The sequence below is a fragment of the Typopeltis vanoorti genome, chromosome 21, assembly GCF_054136105.1.
Source record: "Typopeltis vanoorti isolate ZY-2024b chromosome 21, IOZ_Tvanoo_1.0, whole genome shotgun sequence".
Taxonomy (NCBI): domain Eukaryota; kingdom Metazoa; phylum Arthropoda; class Arachnida; order Uropygi; family Thelyphonidae; genus Typopeltis; species Typopeltis vanoorti.
Window position 1 is genome coordinate 17,819,361 of NC_143569.1, and position 19,553 is coordinate 17,838,913.

The 19,553-nt window shown below is 34.8% G+C and overlaps 1 protein-coding gene across 3 annotated transcripts in view; it reads right to left on the minus strand.

Annotated features, from left to right (window-relative positions):
* Nucleotides 1-5,150: 5,150 nt before the first annotated feature.
* Nucleotides 5,151-19,553, minus strand: part of LOC150094654 (NPC intracellular cholesterol transporter 1-like) — a 56,490-nt gene continuing 42,087 nt past the window's right edge. For all 3 annotated transcript variants that reach the window (XM_090411057.1, XM_090411058.1, XM_090411056.1), the window contains exons 3-5: nt 14,918-15,188; nt 9,806-10,039; nt 5,151-5,504 (exon numbers count right to left, since the gene is read on the minus strand). In XM_090411057.1, coding sequence (XP_090267183.1) covers nt 5,210-5,504; nt 9,806-10,039; nt 14,918-15,188 — 800 coding nt within the window. In that variant the 3' untranslated portion in view covers nt 5,151-5,209. The remainder of the gene's footprint in view (nt 5,505-9,805; nt 10,040-14,917; nt 15,189-19,553) is intronic.

The window sequence follows — 19,553 nt, forward strand, 5'->3', positions numbered from 1 at the left end:
TTCATTTTCCAGAATAGATAACTGCCTCCATCTCGTGATCCTGAATTCTACAGTGGCATGAGCGTGTGAAATAATGTGTTCTACAGTTGATTTTCAGATGTTGTGGAGCCAGATTTCCTGAAGCTGTTTACTTGCGCCAAAGATAGACTAACTTGGGAAATGATTGGAAAACCCAGTTTGTCTGTCTCATCGACTGCAAGAAATCTAGAAAACGTTCCTGTAGTTAATGACTGTAGTCGAATCTATGATGGCTTAATGTGCACCGTTAGGTATCAGTAATACTTGAGCAGTTTTTAAGAAAATTCATTTATGCATTCTCAGATTAATCCCATTGATCATCTCGAGAAGATTGTACTGAGATTGCAAATTTACTGACTTTTTCAATTATCGGTGATTAATTCAGAAAAAATTTTCATAAATATCAGCTTATCAGTAAATTACCAATAATTTCTTACATTTTCCAAAAAATTATCTTGAAATGCAATCGATAAATATTAATAAATAAACATTTTATTGAAGCACAAAACATGACATAAAGACAAACATTTTTCTTCGAAAGAAAAAAAAATAATATTAATATCATTAACATAAATTATAAATAAACAAAATTTTTATTTCAAAACATAAATGACAACTGTGGTTCCCTAAATGGGATTTAATTTTTGTACAAATTAATCCAGCAATGGAAAAAGCTCTCGCAGATTCGACACTTGTTGGTCGACTGCTCATTAGGCAATCAAAAGTCATTTCTAATAATTTAGTCATATTTTTCTCTTGAAAACACACCTGTACCTTTCCAATGATTTGTGTTAGGTCTACTTTTATTTTATTTTATTTATTTACTTTGAGTTGGATTACAGGCTTCTTCAGTTTTCATCCTTTATCGTCACTGAAGTTTCTTATCTTTGATAACTAGTAATTTCGAAGAAACTCAGTTTTTAGTTGCAGCATCCTCAGACACAGAATCACTAACTTCAGCTGTATTTTCTTTTCTTTTTTTATTATAAAAAGCATTCCACTTAGTTTGCAATTATCTTCGTTATTGTATATTTGTATGCATTGTATTAAATTTACTAAAGGGGAACCTGTGTCTTGCGTCATGCGTGACATAAGACACGGGTTCCCCTTCAATAAATTTCTCTAATTCTCTAAATTTCTCCAAATTTACAATTACCTTTCCATTTAATTAATCACTTGTTTTGTTAAATATTATGTAAATATGGATCGAGAAATCAAATCAGTCTTAACATCGATAATTACTGTTGAAGGTGCTGTTTCATAAGTTTTTTTTTCACTTTTTCTCTTTTTCACAAGCTAATTATGTGTTGAATTTTAAGGTTATTTTTACGGCTAGTATTTCCATCAACTGCTTTTTTTGGGGGGAGGGGCACACAACTGCTCCTCCTGCTTTTGTACGCATATAATAAGGCCACGGTGAACTTTTATCCATGGCTTCAAAAAAATAATAAATAAATAAAAATAAAAAATCCCTTTTCACCTTCTTTTATCAAATAATAAATCATAATGAAATATTCTACTTCCTACCTTTGACTTTTCACTATTTAACACAATATTGCAATAATTGTCACACTCGCTGCTCATACAACAACCAATCCGGACATATTATCAGGTGCGGCATATACCGTATTTTTCTCCTTATAAGACGTTTTTTTGTTCCTCAAATTTATCTGGAAATTAGGATGCGTCCTATAAGCCGAATGCGTCTTATAAACCAGTGCATCTTACGGTGGGCCATCGCTTGTCGGTAATGCGTGATCAGTTTAAATAGTTGCACGACCGTTAACGCTCACGCATTTAAACAAGTAATCAATACATTATTACATTTAATTTTTTTTTTATAATCCATAAATTCTACGAAGCACAGACAGCTATACGATTTCGTTTAAGCATAGAGTAATTGAGTACTCAAAAAACAATGGCAATAGAGCAGCAGAGCGGCTTGGGCCTCCGCCTATAGGTACGAAACGAACTTGGAGGAAATAAGAGCAGCAATTAAAAGAAGCAAATTCTGAAAAACACATTCTCCGCAAAAAAAAAAAAAAAAAAAAAAAACGCAAAATGGCCAGAAATTGAAAATGAATTAAAAACTTTGATAATGGATCAAAGAAGATCGGGTTACAAAAATAATTATTCAACGAACAAAATTGCTGGCAACAGAAAGAAATATCATTGATTTTACAGGGTCGTCATCATGGTGCTTTAGATTTATGAAGAGAAATGATTTATGCATGCGTGCAAAAACGAAAATATCACAAAAAATGCTAGAGGAATTCGAAAATAAAATTATTGAGTTTCACAGATTCATCATAAATGCTAGAAAACAAGACAACTTTGAACTTTCACAGATGATAGCTAATATGGATGAAGTGCCTCTGACTTTTGATGTGCCCTCAAACAAGACTATTGACTCCAAAGGTTAAAAAAAAAATTATTGTTAAAACTTCGTGCGTCTTCTTCTTATTATTATTCGTGACACCTCCAAGGAGTTCGAAGACTCATCGCGGGATGGTGCCTACTATGCAACACTCCATCTCCACTACTATACTGCAAAGTATAACTTTTACTGCAAAGTTATACTATTATACTGCAAAGTATATTATACTGCAAATAGTATAGTATTATACTATTATACTGTAAAGAATTATTTTTTCCAAAAATTCGACAAAATGCGATGCTTCCAATACAACAGTGCGTCTTATAAGGCGAAAAATACGGGAATTTTGTTATTAATATACAGTGTCAAAATACTTGGATAGTTTAACAGGTTCAACTGGCAGGATCAAGTGCTTCCATTGAAACCACTTGATCTGTGCGCAATGCCTACAAAAGTCACGTACGATCGGAAACGACTGAAAGGGAAAACCAAGTAGCATTAAATACAGCATATAGCGTCAATTAATTGTATTTATGTGACAATTAGAGTTATTGCAGCTGAAATTTATGACCCTGCATAGTGGAAAACATTCTATCTTCACAGTCACCATACTGGCCAGATGCAACCAAACAAATTAGAAGTTTTATTGTAGCAATAAATTAAGTACGATGTCAACACAACGTATGTCAAAACCATTGATAAGGAAAATTTATTCATTCATATATACTGTACTTCACGAAGTGCAGAACAAACTGATTTACACTAGGTAACGCAAATTTTCAAAAGCAACGATGTTTTTTTTTAATTATTTTCTTTTTTATGACTTGAAATAATGTTACTTTTGGGATTTTTTTATACTAATAAGATAGCTCACAAATATTACTTTTTAGATATAAACGAATTAAAACTGGCATGCCAAATTTAACTGTGTGAAAAAATGTATTCGCTAGATGCCGAAGGAACATGCTAACGGGCAAGCGATTTCTCGCCTGATGCGCACTTGCGCAAGACACAGCTTGGTATGAACGTGTTAACTTTACGAATAACAAGTACTACAAAGTTAAATTAATCAGGAAATATTTAAGGTAATGATGAAAACGGTAGACTACTAACATAAGAAAGGGCTACATAGCCACGAGATTGACTCATTAAGTTGCGAGAAGTTTATTCAAAAGGAAGTGTATTTTACGCAGTTCGTCAACAATAAAATTATTATAACATTCATTAAGATGTTTTTGATTTACAGAAATACCCAGTAGAAAATATCTAATTGCCAGTAAATTTTAAAATATATTTACTAGCAAATGTATTGTATAACCAAGTTTATCGAGTTTAAGGATTGCAAAACCTGTTTACCAGTAATGTAATCCTTAAACATAATAAAGTACACTTGGCTTCACAGGCTTAGCTGTTTCAATTATTACATACAACATCCCAAACGCCCTCAGATCTGATCTCCATCCTACTAGTGACAATTTCATGATGGGTAACAAAGAGAAGTCAAAGGGAACACTTTTCTGGTTTTGTGTCGTGAAGTTAACATGGTGAAACAACCACTTCTGCGTGTGACCTTTCTCTTGATGTACAAATCAACGCTCACAAATGACATTCGTCGCCAATTTAGTTTTGAATCTTAGAAGTTTACATCCTTTCTATTGTTTTATCTGCGAGTAACACTTCAAAGACTTTAAAGAAGTTTTACTGAATTTAAAACCAAACCTGATGCAAACTGTTGTTTCACGTTATCCATTTCGAATATTGCTGAATACAATAAACCAATGGTGCACTCAGGGAGAGGCCAAGGGCCCGGGCCTCCCAAAAAAGGAAAAGGAAAAAAAAAACACTAGAAAATTTTCCAAAAATCTTTTCCTAATTAAAATTCATTTTATAAATTTATGTTGTGTCGTGTCTTCTATTTCTATACTACTTATGAATTAGCGGTCACATATGGTGGGAATACCCTATAGCTCTCGGGAATCACGGCCGCTGTGAAGTTAAGCGAACGAGGTAGTGCTCGGGCGCTCGATCCGGGCCAGAGGAGATCACGGGTATCATGTATTGGCGATCACTGGAGATGCTCAGTCATAGGTCGTATGCAATGCTTAATGTTTATTCTCAAATCGTCTACTCAACTCGCCCCCCCCCCCCAAGATTAAATCCTGAGTGCGCCTCTGCAATAAACAACCCAAAAACTAACTTATGTATCACAACAACATAACCTATGTTGTCAAACTGTACTGACCAATCTACAGATTTTTATATTCACCATGTAGGTTTGATGCCACGTTTATATGCTTATAATGTAGATCAGATTCTGTTGAGACATCGATTCCGCTAATTGTGCACAGAGGAAATGCAGTGATTAAACCATAAAATGCAAGTTTTGACTGCTGGTCATACCGTTTTCTGATAATGAAGGGCATTTAGCCCACAATGAATTTTTTCGTATGCTTATATGAGTTTATTATTTTTTTTTTGTGTGTGTGTATTTAATTTAAATGTGCAGGGAGTATGTTTTAAATCATTTTATGTTTGGCTCAGAATAGCATATTTAGTTTCAAACGAATATGCATGCTACACTTAACCATTAATCACAATTAACCATTTGTTAAATTAGCATTGATACATTCCTGCTCTGTTTTTAAACCTATATTATTAGTTTAACCTTTCAAAAAACTTTTCCTAAAAGTACTTTAATAACGATGACCTTTTCCAAACAGAAAATCTCTCACTGAAGTAAACGACAACAACTATGTTTGCTTAATGAATTTTATCGATACCTTCTTGTTGCCATTGAACTTATACTTTTAACTTTTACATAACAAAAATACAATTTTCGCACTCGTCGATGTGAACAAAATTAGCTTTTATAATTCCTGGACCCGCTGGAGGTTGGGGAGGATTAACTGTAGGTTCCGGATTACATGTAGGAGAAGGAGTGGGCTCACTCGAACCAGTAGATGGAGCTGTGTTTATGTCAGTGACAACTGGAGAAGTAATTTCAGTAGCGTTTGGAGGAGTGGAAGTAATTGGCTCAATTTCCTCACAAGATTCTGGGCAGTCTAAACACTGGCATCGATCTATTCCAGGTCTCGGTGATTCTGAACACCTGAAATTAAAAAAATAATAATAATAAATAATGATAAAATAAAATACTACGCCTTTATTTTCTATTTTAAACTTCAAGCCAAATTAGGATTTTTTTTCTATAGAAAAATTTTATTTCAAATTTAAAAAGAAATAAAACCATCATCATCAGCAGCCATTTTCTGTTCACTGCTGGACTAAAACCTTCTATCCGACGGAATTCTAGCCATCTCTTAATCTCATCCTCCCACCGTTTCTTTGGTCTTGCTATAGTTCTCTTTCCATCTCTGGGATAGCATTTTGATATCAACGCAGCACATTTTTGAGTGTTACTTCTTGCAGTATGACCTGTCCACTGCCATTTGGATCTTTTAATATGTGATAAAATGTCCCTCACCCTAGTCTGAGCCCTAATCCAAGTATTGCCCTTTTATCTAGAATGATAATACCAAGTAATGATAATGAAGGGGGATACAAATCCTTTGATGTTTATCTGTAAACCAAGTAATGATCTTTCCATTTTCCTCTGGGTAATCCTTAACTTGTTGGTCATTTTTAGCCAAAGTCCACGTTTTACTTCCATATGTCATGACCGGAAGTATACAACTGTCGAGTATTTTTCTTTAAAGCAGATTGGAACATTTCATTTGAGTACTTCACAGTGTGTCCCAAAGGCTACCCAACCAAGTTGAATTCTAGTATAATTTCTTCTTCAGAGTTTCTGAAGAAGAAGTCCCTTTACTATGATATTTTGTCCTAAGTGAACATAGGAGGTTGCTATGTTTACCTTCTATTTCCTGGTGTCCATTCGAACTGGCTTTTTGGTGATGTATTTAATATACATTATTTTTCTTTTGTTTTTGTCTATATTTGATCCTCTCTCTTTACTTTCTGCATTCAGTTTCACTGTTCATTTGTTGAAGTTCTTCTGCAGAGTTTCATAAAAGAGCAATATTATCAGCGAATAGTAGGCGATTTTGTTTTTTCCCATTTACCACCATTCCTCTATTTATTCAGGTTTCTTTGGGAAAAAAAATCTTCTATGGTTGCTGTAAATAATGTAGGTGAAATGGCATCTCCCTGTCTAACTTCCTTTTTTTATTGGAAATTTCATATTTGTTCTTGATTTTATAGATGCAGTTGATTCAACCTTGTTATCTCTCTCTTGGGTCTGGCTCTCACTGAAAAGACCTCAATAAAGCTCGACCAGTTTGGGTAGTGGCCCTTCCCATTATGCATTGCATTATACACGCCTGAAAGGGAGTGTGCCTTGCATTATGGGATATATACTAAAGCAAGTGATATGAAGTCATTAGCCTCTATATACATAGAGGCTATATATATATATATATATACACACATACGAGGGTGGTCTGAAAAGTTCTCGGCCTAACATGAAAAAACAAATTAATAATTTTAAATTATTTTTAATTTTCAACATAATCTCCCTTAAGACTAATGCATTTATTCCAGCAATGCTCCAGCGTCATTATCCCATCCCTGTAGTGGTTCTCAGTAAGATCTGCAAAATGCCTCTCTACAGCTGCAATCACCTCTTGATTCGGAGAAAAACGCTAACCAGCGAGGAAGAGTTTTAATTTTGGGAAGAGATAGAAGTCAGAGGGAGCCAAATCTGGGGAATAGGGTGGATGTTCCAACAATTCATAGTGCAGATCCCTTAATTTTCCCACTGCCAAAACACCTTTGTGAGCAGGTGCATTGTCCTACTGAAAGATGATTTTTTCTTCTTCTGCAAACCGTGTCTTTTCTCACGAATTTTTCGTTTAGTCTGGTTAAAAGATCGGAATAATATTCCCTGGTTATTGTTTTACTCTTTTCAAGATAATTAATAAACAAAATGGAACCACCTTTGTCTTCTTTCGCGCTGAACAACTGGCTTCTGTCCACTGTTTTCACTGCTGTTTGGATTCTGATGTGTAATGGTGAATCCAAGTCTCATCCATAGTAATAAATCGACGCACAAAATCAATTTTATTCTTGTTAAAACGCTCCAAGCACTATTCAGAGATTTTCATGCGAGTGCGTTTTTGGTCTGCTGCCAGCAAGCGCGCACCCATCATGCGCAAAGCTTTTTCATTTGAATTCTTCATGCAAATTATATCCTACACGGTCTTTTGAAATGCCTATAGTCTCAACAATTTCACATACTTTAACTCGTCGGTCATCCAATACCATATCGTGCACTTGATCAATGACTTCTGGTGTCGTTACACTTTTTGGACGTCCTTCACGTGGATCATCTTCAAGGCTGGTACGGCCACGTTAAAATTCCGCAGCCAATTTCTTAATTGTCGAAAACGAAGGAGAAGAGTGCCCATAAACTGTTATGAACTTCGAATGAATTTCTTTTGGCGTTAAACCTTCTTTTACAAAGAATTTTATAACCGTACGATACTCAATTTTATCCATTTCAAGGGTACAACACTTTTGTACTTTGTACAACACTTTTGTACTTTGTACAACACAAGGGTACAACACTTACAAACAAACAACACTTTTGCTTCAGACAGCTGTATAAAACAAACTACTTGATAGAATGACTTGCAATTTCACATGGATGCTTATGACAGATGTACCAACTTAGAAAAAAAAATCGTGCCGATAATGTTGCCATCTATGGCTGAGGTCGAGAACTTTTCAGACCATCCTCGCATGCACACACACACACACACACACACACACATATATATATATATATATATATATATATATATATATATATATATATATATATATATATATATATATATATATATATATATATATATATATATATATATATATATAATAAATGTATATAATAATAAATTATGATATTATTGATATGGAAAAATTGTAAACTTATATAAAAAAAAATAAAGAAAAATAAATAAATTGATTAGTAATGTACTCTATACCGTGTACTGAATTTTTGAACTGAACAGAAAATGTGATAATATGTTTTAAATGTACATATGTAAATATTCTGTATGATAATAAAATTATTATTATTCAAAAAATATTCCTAACTTATGTGGAATGCATGTTTACGTAAGAATATACTTTTCACTGCATGTTTGTATACAAAAAACTGAAAATATAACATGTGAAGTGTATATAAATGTACATATTCTGTATAACAAAATTTTATCAAACCTTAAAAAATGCACCATGTAATCAAATTATATGTCATGTAATGTAAACTATAACTGGAAACCATTACTGTAATTGTTATTATTCTGTTATATGCACTGTCGGTGCCAGGTTATTTTGCACCCTAGGCAAAGTTTACAAGTGCGCCCCTTATTTGACAAGTTAGATATTTTTTTAAATGAAATTTAAAATATAAAAAATAAAAATTATTTTGGCATGCTTTATTAATAATATACAAAGTAATATACAATATGTATAATATATGAAAATCAAATTTTAATTTTTCTTGCCTTCAATTTTGCAAAATTTTGAAAGTTTTGCACCCCTTCATGGCTTGCACCCTAGGCGGTTGCCTAGTTTGCCTAAATGGTAACGTCAGCCCTGGTTATATGAATCGTACACTGAGCAAATTATAAGGATATAAATTGGAATCTGAACGAAGCTCATATAAGAACTTATACGTGTATTATTGCTTAAATTTTATGTAATATGCATGTATTCATTTGAGAGGTAATAAAGTGCTATTAATAAATTTTTTATTATTGATATATATATATATTATATATATATTATTATATATATATATATAATAGATAAAATGCGATATATATATATATATATTTAAATAAAATTATTCCATAGCCAATATCATTAAAATAAAAAAGATCTCTTAGCACTTTAAATGAATCATTGTAAATATGTATGTGGAAAAAAGAGTAAAACTCATTATTATTATTAATATGCATATTTATATAACATTATTTACTTAACCTTCTGGACTGAATATTTGTAGTGAACCGAAAACTGAGAATGTGCATGCTTATGATTCACAAACAAATTCTGTATCACAACAATAAAACTGGAGTACGCATTGGTTTGGGTGTTGGAAATGTAACCTAAAATGTGAATATAAACTCTACAACAGAAATCACGTGTTTGGTTAGATGTATGGTGCAATAAACAATACTGTAAAAATAAATAAATAAATAAACAAAGATTCTATCTAAGGAAGAACATAGGAGGTGAAGCAGAATGATCTCTCCTAAAATTGACTCAAATATTTAAGAAAATGGTCACGCGAAGGTGAATGGAGCAGGAGGGATTATTAGTAGAAGAGAGGTCACTGAAGTTTAAGGCGCTGTGAAAGTAATTTAAGAAAATGCTACTCACTTTGCTGTCGATTCGTTCAATGGGACAATTCCTTGGTGCGAGTAACCAGAAGTGTTTGTGATAAACTCCAAATTTGATCCAAATGGCAGAAAATCGCCATCGACATCCAAGTATTTGAACCAAGTCTCAGCAGTACAATTTTTGCCCCAAGGACCGCACAACATGCTAATTACAGTATTCTTTGAGAACGGAGTCGTGACATTCTTGCAGGATGTAAATACTCCATCTCTAAATCTATAACACATAATAATAATATTATTACTTAAAAATTAATTCTAAATATTTCCAACTAAGAAATAAATGCTAAGTTATCTAACAGAAAATTTAAATTCAGCACTTAGACACTCTTTTGGGATATAAGAAGTGCATCAAGTGATCCGATGTTAAACCATTAATAAGATGCAGTAGAAAATGGTAGCTAGCAATAATGTAGAACATAAAAAGAAAATGGGTATATGACTCAGTAAACTTCACAGCAGTGAAGGCGATATCAACCTTATTCCTTTGGAATAAATTTGCTAAAACACAAGCAGGGGAAAAGAAAATATAATCTGCATTTTCAACAGTGAATCCGCGAAAGAAGGAAGCAGCAGATTTTAGAAAATTAGTAGAAAAAATTTGTAGGTTCATTGGCTCCATCTTTTGCTTTATTGAGAAATCATGCCTGTATGTTTCAGATCATTTTCAAATTATTTTAATGTCTTGTGAGATGCATTCAAATAATAGTGAAGTTTTATCGTTTCTGCTCTTAAAAAAATAATGCTTCCTGGCAAAAATTCACGATATTAGTCAAGCCATCTGGATGCAAGGTACGGCGAAGGAACTGATTGTCTTGGTTGGCACAAATGACTTGAGAGCCGAGAAGTATTCTATGAGGGAGGATGTAAAGGAGTTGTTAGAAGAGGCAAAACTGAAGAGTGAGAAGGTGATGATTGTAAGGTTCCTACCATGCTGTGATAGAGGCAAACTGATAAGAGTGCACCGGAATCTAGTCTCTCAAGCAAAAATAATGAATAGGGTAGTCAATTCAGGAACTAAAGGTGGTTGGGGGCATAAAGGGATGCTGCAGTTTCTATATACTAATGTCAGAAGTATCAGGAACAAGAGGGAGGAGTTTTGGGCATTGGTTTTAGTGCAACCTTGGCAAACGTTATAGGCATTAGTGAGACTTGGCTAACAGCAGATGATGTAATTACAGGAATTGAATGTGAAGGATTTAATATTTTTACGAAAAATAGAGAAATTAGGATGGGGGAATAGCAGATGAATTGCAACCAAAACGAATAAGAGACAGGCAGGAGGATGGCTGTTCATCTGAAGAAATCTGGTGTGAGATTAAAACCAATAAGACAAAATATACAGTTGATTGTTGCTATAGGCCAGAGAATTCCACAGATGACCTGGAAGACATGCATCGTCAAATTAGTACAATGAATATAGGTCGAGTGATTATTATGGGGGACTTCAACTTTGGAGATATAGACTGGAGGGAAGAAAGATCACATGGCAGAAAGGAAATATAATTGAAATACATGCTGAGAGATAATTACTTAAGGCAGCATATGATGGAGGGGACTAGGGGTGGGAGAGTATTGGACCTGGTAATAGGATCAGAAGAGCTACCCGTAACCAAGGTGACAACATTGCCTCCAATTGGTGAAAGTGACCATGCAGTCTTGACATGAGAGACTGTAAAACATGAGAAATATTTTATCAAGAAGGGGGTATTTATGGAACTACAAGGTATGAGGTAATGACATGCTTAGGAAAAAGCTTAAATCTGTACCGTGACATAAAACACTGCAGGGTAAGGATGTTAGTAGTGTGTGGAATACAGTTAAGGGTCATCTAGAGGAACCAATATTAAATTGTATACCTAGGGTAAGGAGGGTTAATTGGGTAGGAGTTAGATGGATGAGTAATATCATTAAGGATGAGCTGCAGAAGAAGAAAATGCTGTGGAGGGTATATAAAGAGAAAGGTGACCAGCAAACTCATGAACAGTGCAAGGCTCTCAGGCAAGAAAGGTGACCAGCATGGCAAGAAAGGCGAAATCAGATAATGAGAAGAATTTAGCCGAGGAGGCTAAAGGAAATCCCAGAGTTCTTTCGTTATGTGGCAAATAAGAGGAAGAATGGCTATGGAAGATTAACCTTGAGTGCTGATGGTCACGAGGAGACAGAAGCGGTTAAATAGTTGAGTTACTGAGTGACCACTTTGTAAGCATATATCTTCCTGGGAACAGAGGTGGATGAATTGGAGGTTCTCAGGATATTGCAGAATCTCAATGTAAATACAGCTGTGGGATTAGACGGGATACCAGTTAGGGTTTTGCGAGAATGTGCAATGGAACTGTCAATGCCTTTGACTAAGCTGTTTAATTTAAGTCTCAGCTCTGGTAGAGTTCCAAGGAAGTGGAAAGAGGACAACATTATTCCTTTGCATAAGGAAGGTTTAAGACTATAGTAGCAAATTATAGACCAATCAGTATTTCAGGCGTGAAGGTAAAAGTACTAGAAAATTGGTAAAAAAGAGAATTCAAGAATGGGTAGATAAAAATGTGATACTGTATGAGGGTCAAAATGGATTTGTGAAGGGTCGGTCATGCCTTAGTAATTTACTAATTTTTTATAATAGAGGTAACAGCTGAGTTGGACAAAGGAAATAGTATATGATTTTTCTGGATTTTGCAAAGGCATTTGACAGAATACCACATGGAACTCTCTTACTGAAATTAGAACAAATGGGATTGGATATGACACTGGTTAAGTTGATAAAAGGGTGGCTGCTGGACAGATATCAAAAAGTGGTATATGGAGGAGCAGAATCGGGGCGAATGGTTATCAGTTTAACACCCATTAACTAGAATTTTTGTTCGGAGATTTATGAATGAGTGTGAATAATTTTTTTTTTGTAATAACGTTTATTTATCATCTTACAGAGCATTAACACACACACACACACACACACACACACACACACACACACACACACACACATATATATATATGTGTGTGTGTGTGTGTGTGTGTGTTAATGCTATATATATGATATATATAATGCTATAATGCTATAGCATTATATATATCATATCATAATATATATAATGCTATATATATATGTGTGTGTGTGTGTGTATTAATGCTATATATTATATATATATGTAAATATACATATATATAAAAGAAATTGAACAACTTTCTCTTATCTTTAAACCTCCAGGGAGTCCAAAGACTCATCGAGGGAGGGCACCTACTCTACATCTGTCTCCATCTGACTCAATCCACCAACTATAACGAATCGCAACTACCATCATCATCTACACGAACGCCATCTACCGCTCACCACCACTACCACTAGTATTTTAACAGATAATCACAAACATCCATACCCGACGGGATTCGAACCTGCAGCCTTTTGGGTGGGGAGTGGATACGCTAATCACTCGGCCAACCAGGCCGGCCTTGGGAAAATGCATTTAAGATCACAGAATCAACTGTTAAGATCAGATGCCTGTATTATCATAATAATAATAATAATTTTTTATTTTATTATTTTATTTTTTTGTATATATCTAATATATAATATAATAATAATAATAAGAATAATAATAATTAGGAAAGCCATTAGGAAAAAGAAAACCAGGACGTCCTCTTAAACGATTCAACGATGACTTCTAAGGCCGGACAGGCCATGCTAGGCCTAAATCCTTGATACGTATGAATAATAATAATAATAATAATATGTACTGCAGCATTGTATATTCTTTTTCTTATGTCAAATAACTGTTACATTGCGAAGTGTGGTTCTTATCGGCAGTTAGTGTTGATAATCCTGTGAGCCCTTAATAGATCGATTTTATAAATTAATTTTATATATTATAAGTATCTGGGTGTAGCATTTTGGATCAGTGTTTATCTTGGTATTCGAAAACGCGTATAAGGTATAAGGGTATGAATACTGCACGATCACCTTATAAATTATAATTCATTGGTTACTAAATAGGTTCATTCGTTCAAAATGAAATGAAGAGATGGATTAAAATGATACTATTGGGGGATTAAAACAATCGCTTATTAAGAAATTATTTATTTTATTTTTTCTTCTCAAATTTCTAACATGATGGTTGGTTTTCTGTAGCCTGTGTAGCTCAGTGGATGTGGCGTTTGCACACCATCGCGCTTGGCCGCACGAAGGAAGGCTTGGTTTCGAGTCTAGTCGGCGACTAGAGGAAATTTTTCTAAGCCTTTTTTCGACCGGTTCCCGAGTTAGTCGATCTCTGGCACGGGCAAGCAGGTTTTTCCTCCCGGAAACTCGGGTTTTTCGTCCTGTAAACTCAAGAAAATCGACCGTAGAACCCACATTATTTCAGACATTAAATATATTGTGGTAGGATTAGGGACCACGAGATGGCGGCACATTTGAGCCGTCTCTCTTCACTGCGTACCGCTTAATTAGTGATAGCCTTGGGCCATCTGTCTCTGATTGGGTACCAGTGGAGATTGAACTGCCCACTCAGTCTCCAAAAGTTAGATAGGGCTAAATGGCCCCGCCTACTCCCGTATACGGGAATAAAAAGGCGTTAGCTGATTTTTTTTTTTTTTTTTATGGTTGGTTTTCATTTCCCTTTCCGATTTTTTTTTTTTTTTTTTTTTTTTTTTTGTTCAGGCTCATTTCTATTCAAGATTCCTGTACTTTACTGTCCCCAAAATGCTCATTTTAGAAAGAAATGCTTCTTTCCGAGATGATAAATATGTTTAACTACTACGAGTACTTTGCATTCAGGTCTCTTTGGACCCACAGTTCGCGAGTTTCGCTGTATAATCTCAAGTTGGTTTGTCTCTTTAGTAGGGTGAAAATGCTACTTCTATGAGGAGACATAATTATTTTAGAGAAATGGAGAGTTGACAATCGAATTCAGGCCTGTTTTAAACTAAAGGGCCATATTTGCAGAATCTACAATGATCCATGCGTGTGCATTGCAAACATGTTTTCGTTACGGGTTGGATTCTAAACCGATTCCTTCAAAGAATGCTTCCGTATGTCTTTCTACGAGTCTTTCTACTTAACATTGCAATAAAGGAAATAAGAAGAGTTCATTTTGAAACTTACTCCTTGTCGATAAAGATCTCCATTTCCACTACAGCCTCCTTTATGCTGCCATCAGCATCCGTTATATCTGGATCGGTAAAGTATGTAGATGCTTCAGTTACATTTGTGAAAAGTGACTGATGTGGAGAACACATGATAGAACAAAACATTTTTTGAAAGTTATGCATGCACGATGGACATTTTGCAAGTCCCAGTGAACCTATAAGATGAAAACTTCTGTTCAATTGCTGAACTTGCTCGAAATCGCAACAGAGTAGGGGATTACTTGCACCTAAAGAATACCAAAAAGAAACAATAAGAAATTAAACAATTCATTCTAGTCTCGTTTGAAATTACGCCTAATCATGTTATATATACATAGTTTTATCTGTCTTGGAATTAATGAAATTATGATCAACATAACACAAACACCGCCACTAAAGGTAAATGATGCATGCGCACACATTTCATAGCAAGCATGACAGTAAATACATTCCTTGGCATGAACAGTGAATGAATGTTGCGTAACTTTTATTCAAAGCACACAATTGTACTATGATAATGATAATTAGCATAATGCTTGTGGTTTCGTTGCATAGCTATGTCTCAGGAAATTCGGAATAGAGTGAAAACTCGTATTTCATGTATCATGAATTTCGATGACTCTTGAAGAATTGCTTGCGTTATTTAGGCTAAAAGGAAATCAATGAAATAAGGAAAGTAAACATTTTCATGGATATACTAAAGTAAATGTTAGCTATTTTACAAATTCATACATACTGTAACAATTTTTTTTTTTAATCTGAACAACTAGATTCGGGAATAAATAACATTGAGTAAAAAATTCAAACATTTAATCGAAATGAGTCTGAAAACTACTGACTCTTTCTTGAATTTTGGGAACATTGTAAACGGGCTCTTTCTTAGGAATACCGCAAATCTCACGCGCACGCGCACAACACAACACAACACAACGCAAAGAATTTAGCATTAAATATTTAAAGGCACTTGGGAATTAAGGTAACAACTGATAGCCTAACTTGACTTAAAGTGAAGCACAAATGCAGCAATTGTTCCTTTTGTTCCCATTGTTTCCTTTTAGTATTATTTTGCAGTTCCCTTGTATTCTCATTGATTTCAGCCGAATTTCCGTTTGTTCCGACAGTAGAAAATGATTATAATATTATTTCGTCTGGTTCTAATGGTGACGTCCTTAACCTACATATTACGAGGGTGGTCTGAAAAGTTCTCGGCCTAACAATGAAAAAATGAATTTATAAGTTAAAAATTATTTTTAGTTTTCAACATGATCTCTCTTAAGACTAATACATTTACTCTGGCGCCATTATCCCGTCCCTGTAGTGGTTCTCAGAAAGATCTGCAAAATATTCCTCCAATCACCACTTGATTCGGGAAAAAAAAAAAAGAAAAAGCGCTGAACTGCGAGGAAGAGTTTTATTTTTGGGAAGAGATAGAAGTCAGAGGGAGCCAAATCTGGGAAATAGGGTGGATGTTCCAACAACTCATAGTGCAGATCCCTTAATTTTCCATTGCCAAAACACCTTTGTAGGCAGGTGCATTGTCCTGATGAAAGATGATTTTTTTTCTTTCTGAAAACCGAGTATTTTCTCACGAATTGCTTCGTCTAGTCTGCTTAAAAGATCGGAATAATGTTCCCCGGTTATTGTTTTACCTTTTTCAAGATAATTAATAAACAAAATACTTTTAGCATCCCAAAACACCGATGCCATGACCAGGGTCGTCGCCAGATTAGATCGTGTCCTGAGGCAAACAATTAAATATCGCTCCTGATGGATTATAAGACAAAAATATAAGAAAATCTCCAATTGTTATGTTGTTTTTATTTCAAGAGAGACATTAATGCAAAACGATTACATAATAATATTAATTAAATGTTTGCTCTACGGGGATATCGCACAATAAAACTGTTTACAAGCTCTTCTAAATTTAAATTATAAGCTATGTCCGCCTCTATTGATATAGTTGCTAGACCAACTACCGTAATCTTTCTTGGGTCACTGCTGTTCACAAATAATTTTTAATCAGTTTAAGCTCGGAAAAACTTCTTTCCGCACTTGCTACCGCAATACTGGCTGAACATGCGCCCTTATTAAGCCGCATCGTGAGGCAAGCTGCCTCTATGTTACACCCCGTCGACGTTACTGGCTATGGCCTTTCCCTGCTGATGGAACCGACTTTGTCTTCTTTAGCGCTGAACAACCGGCTTCTGGCCACTGTTTTCACTGCTGTTTGGATTCTGGTGTGTAATGGTGAATCCAAGTCTCATCCATAGTAATAAATCGACGCACAAAATCAGTTTTATTCTTGTTAAACGCTAAAAGCACTGTTCAGAGATTTTCATGGGAGTGAGTTTTTGATAGCTGTGAGCAGGCGCGCACCCATCTTGCGCAAAGCTTTTTCATTTGAATTCTTCATGCAAAATATATCCTACACGTTCTTTTGAAATGCCTATAGTCTCAACAATTTCACATACTTTGACTCGCCGGTCATCCAATACCACATCGTGCACTTGATCAATGACTTCTGGTGTTGTTTACACTTTTTGGACGTCCTTCACGTGGATCATCTTCAAGGCTGGTACGGCCACGTTAAAATTCCGCAGCTAATTTCTTAATTGTCGAAAATGAAGGAGAAGAGTGCCCATAAACTGTTATGAACTTCGAATGAATTTCTTTTGGCGTTGAACCTTCTTTTACAAAGAATTTTATAACCGTACGATACTCAATTTTATCCATTTCAAGGGATACAAAGAATGTTTTTGTTTCAGACAGATGTATAAAACAAACTACTTGATAGAATGACTTGCAATTTCACATGGATGCTTATGACAAAAAATCTTGCCGATAGTGTTGCCATCTATGGTAGAGGCCGAGAACTTTTCAGACCATTCTCGTATACTTGAAGTCACTACTGTGGGAGCGACGCATAGTATAGACAATGTAACAAAAAAATACGACAGTATAAAAGGATTATAATATTATTTTGTCTGTTTGTAATGGTGACGTTCTTAGCCTACATATTATACTTGAAGTCACTAAAGGCAATAGTATGGTGGGAGCGAAGCATAGTATAGACCATAGATAGGTTCCCAAACTTTTTCGGGCCACCGCCCACATTGCAAGACATAAATTTCGTAACGCCCGCCATTAATATTAACGCCCCCATAATATTAAATTATATAAAATTGGGTTTATTTTTGTACAAATCAATTAGAAAAGTGGTTTTATATATTTTATATATATTTTGAAATGAAATATAACGAATATATTTGCGACTGTAAACATAACTTATTATACACACATATATACATGCTCTATTTTCTCATTGACAGAAAATTGACATCTATTTCTATCTGATATAGTAAATTTTCAAATGATTAAATAATTGAAATAGAAAATTGATAAAAAAATTGATCGTGTAAGACGGGCATAAGATGAATTAAAATGCAATATTTAAATTTTAAATGATTATCTAATCGCAAAATCACGAAAATAATTAATTTTTAAATATATATTATTCATTTCTTCTATAAAGAGTCACCGACCCCTAGACCGCCTGAACGCCCCTAAATGCTTCCGATCCCACTATAGCCCCCCTAGAAAGCTTCAGCGCCCACTGGGGGGAGGTACCGCCCACTTTGGGAACCTATGGTATAGACAAAGTAACAAAAATGCGAGTATTATATTTTCAGTGAGTTATATTCTACATACGAGAGGTTGTCAGTCTCGTATTCCACATACGAGAGTGTATAGCACCGATGTCGTCTGTAAGCAAGAGTTAAGCAATAGACCGAGAATGAACTTAATGTTATAGTTGTTGGGGAAACTTCGAGGAAATTACAGAAAACAGAGATAGCTGGAATGATAAAAGAAAGGGTGGGGGGAAAGTTCACTGAATTTAGAGAGCGGCTGTAAAAGGATATTGAAGAGCTTTTCGCATTTTAACAGGTTTGGTGGAAAGCATAGCAATAAAGGATGCCAGTTCACCGAAGCAGCATCCATGAAGGTATTTGTAGAAGAGACAAAGCTGAACAGACCGTTTATGCAACAGTGATCGAAGTAGGCGAGTGAGAGAACGAATAATCATTAGATTGCTTTTCTCATTTTATGACTAGTAGATTACTATTATGATTTCGGATTTGTTCAGAATTAGTAGCTTAGCAGATGAAAAGTAGCACCTTGAGCGGATGTCAGGTTTCTGGAAGCTGAGGAAAGCAGCTGATTTTTGCTGATTTTGCCACGAAATTCTAGAGCTAAATGTCAATTCGAGAAACAGACCTGATAACCCAGATGATTTGTTGATTATCAAGGATGAGGGAAGGTGAACTGAGATCATTTTTGCATGAAAAAATGAGAAGCTGTTTTGGTATCACTGAAGATAACTCGATTATAATCACCTCATTTCATCGAAGAATAGCACGAGGGTCTATGTTTAAAGCACAGTTGAGTTTGAAGCTTGGAGTTTTTAAGTACTACAGAATTTATCAGATGAGTGGGAGGAATGGAATGCAGATCTATAAACATGATTATTGATCAGTGCAAGGTCATTTATGTATAAGAGCAAGATCGTATGGAATAGAATGGAGCATTTTACATTAGCGTGGAATTGCGAAGAG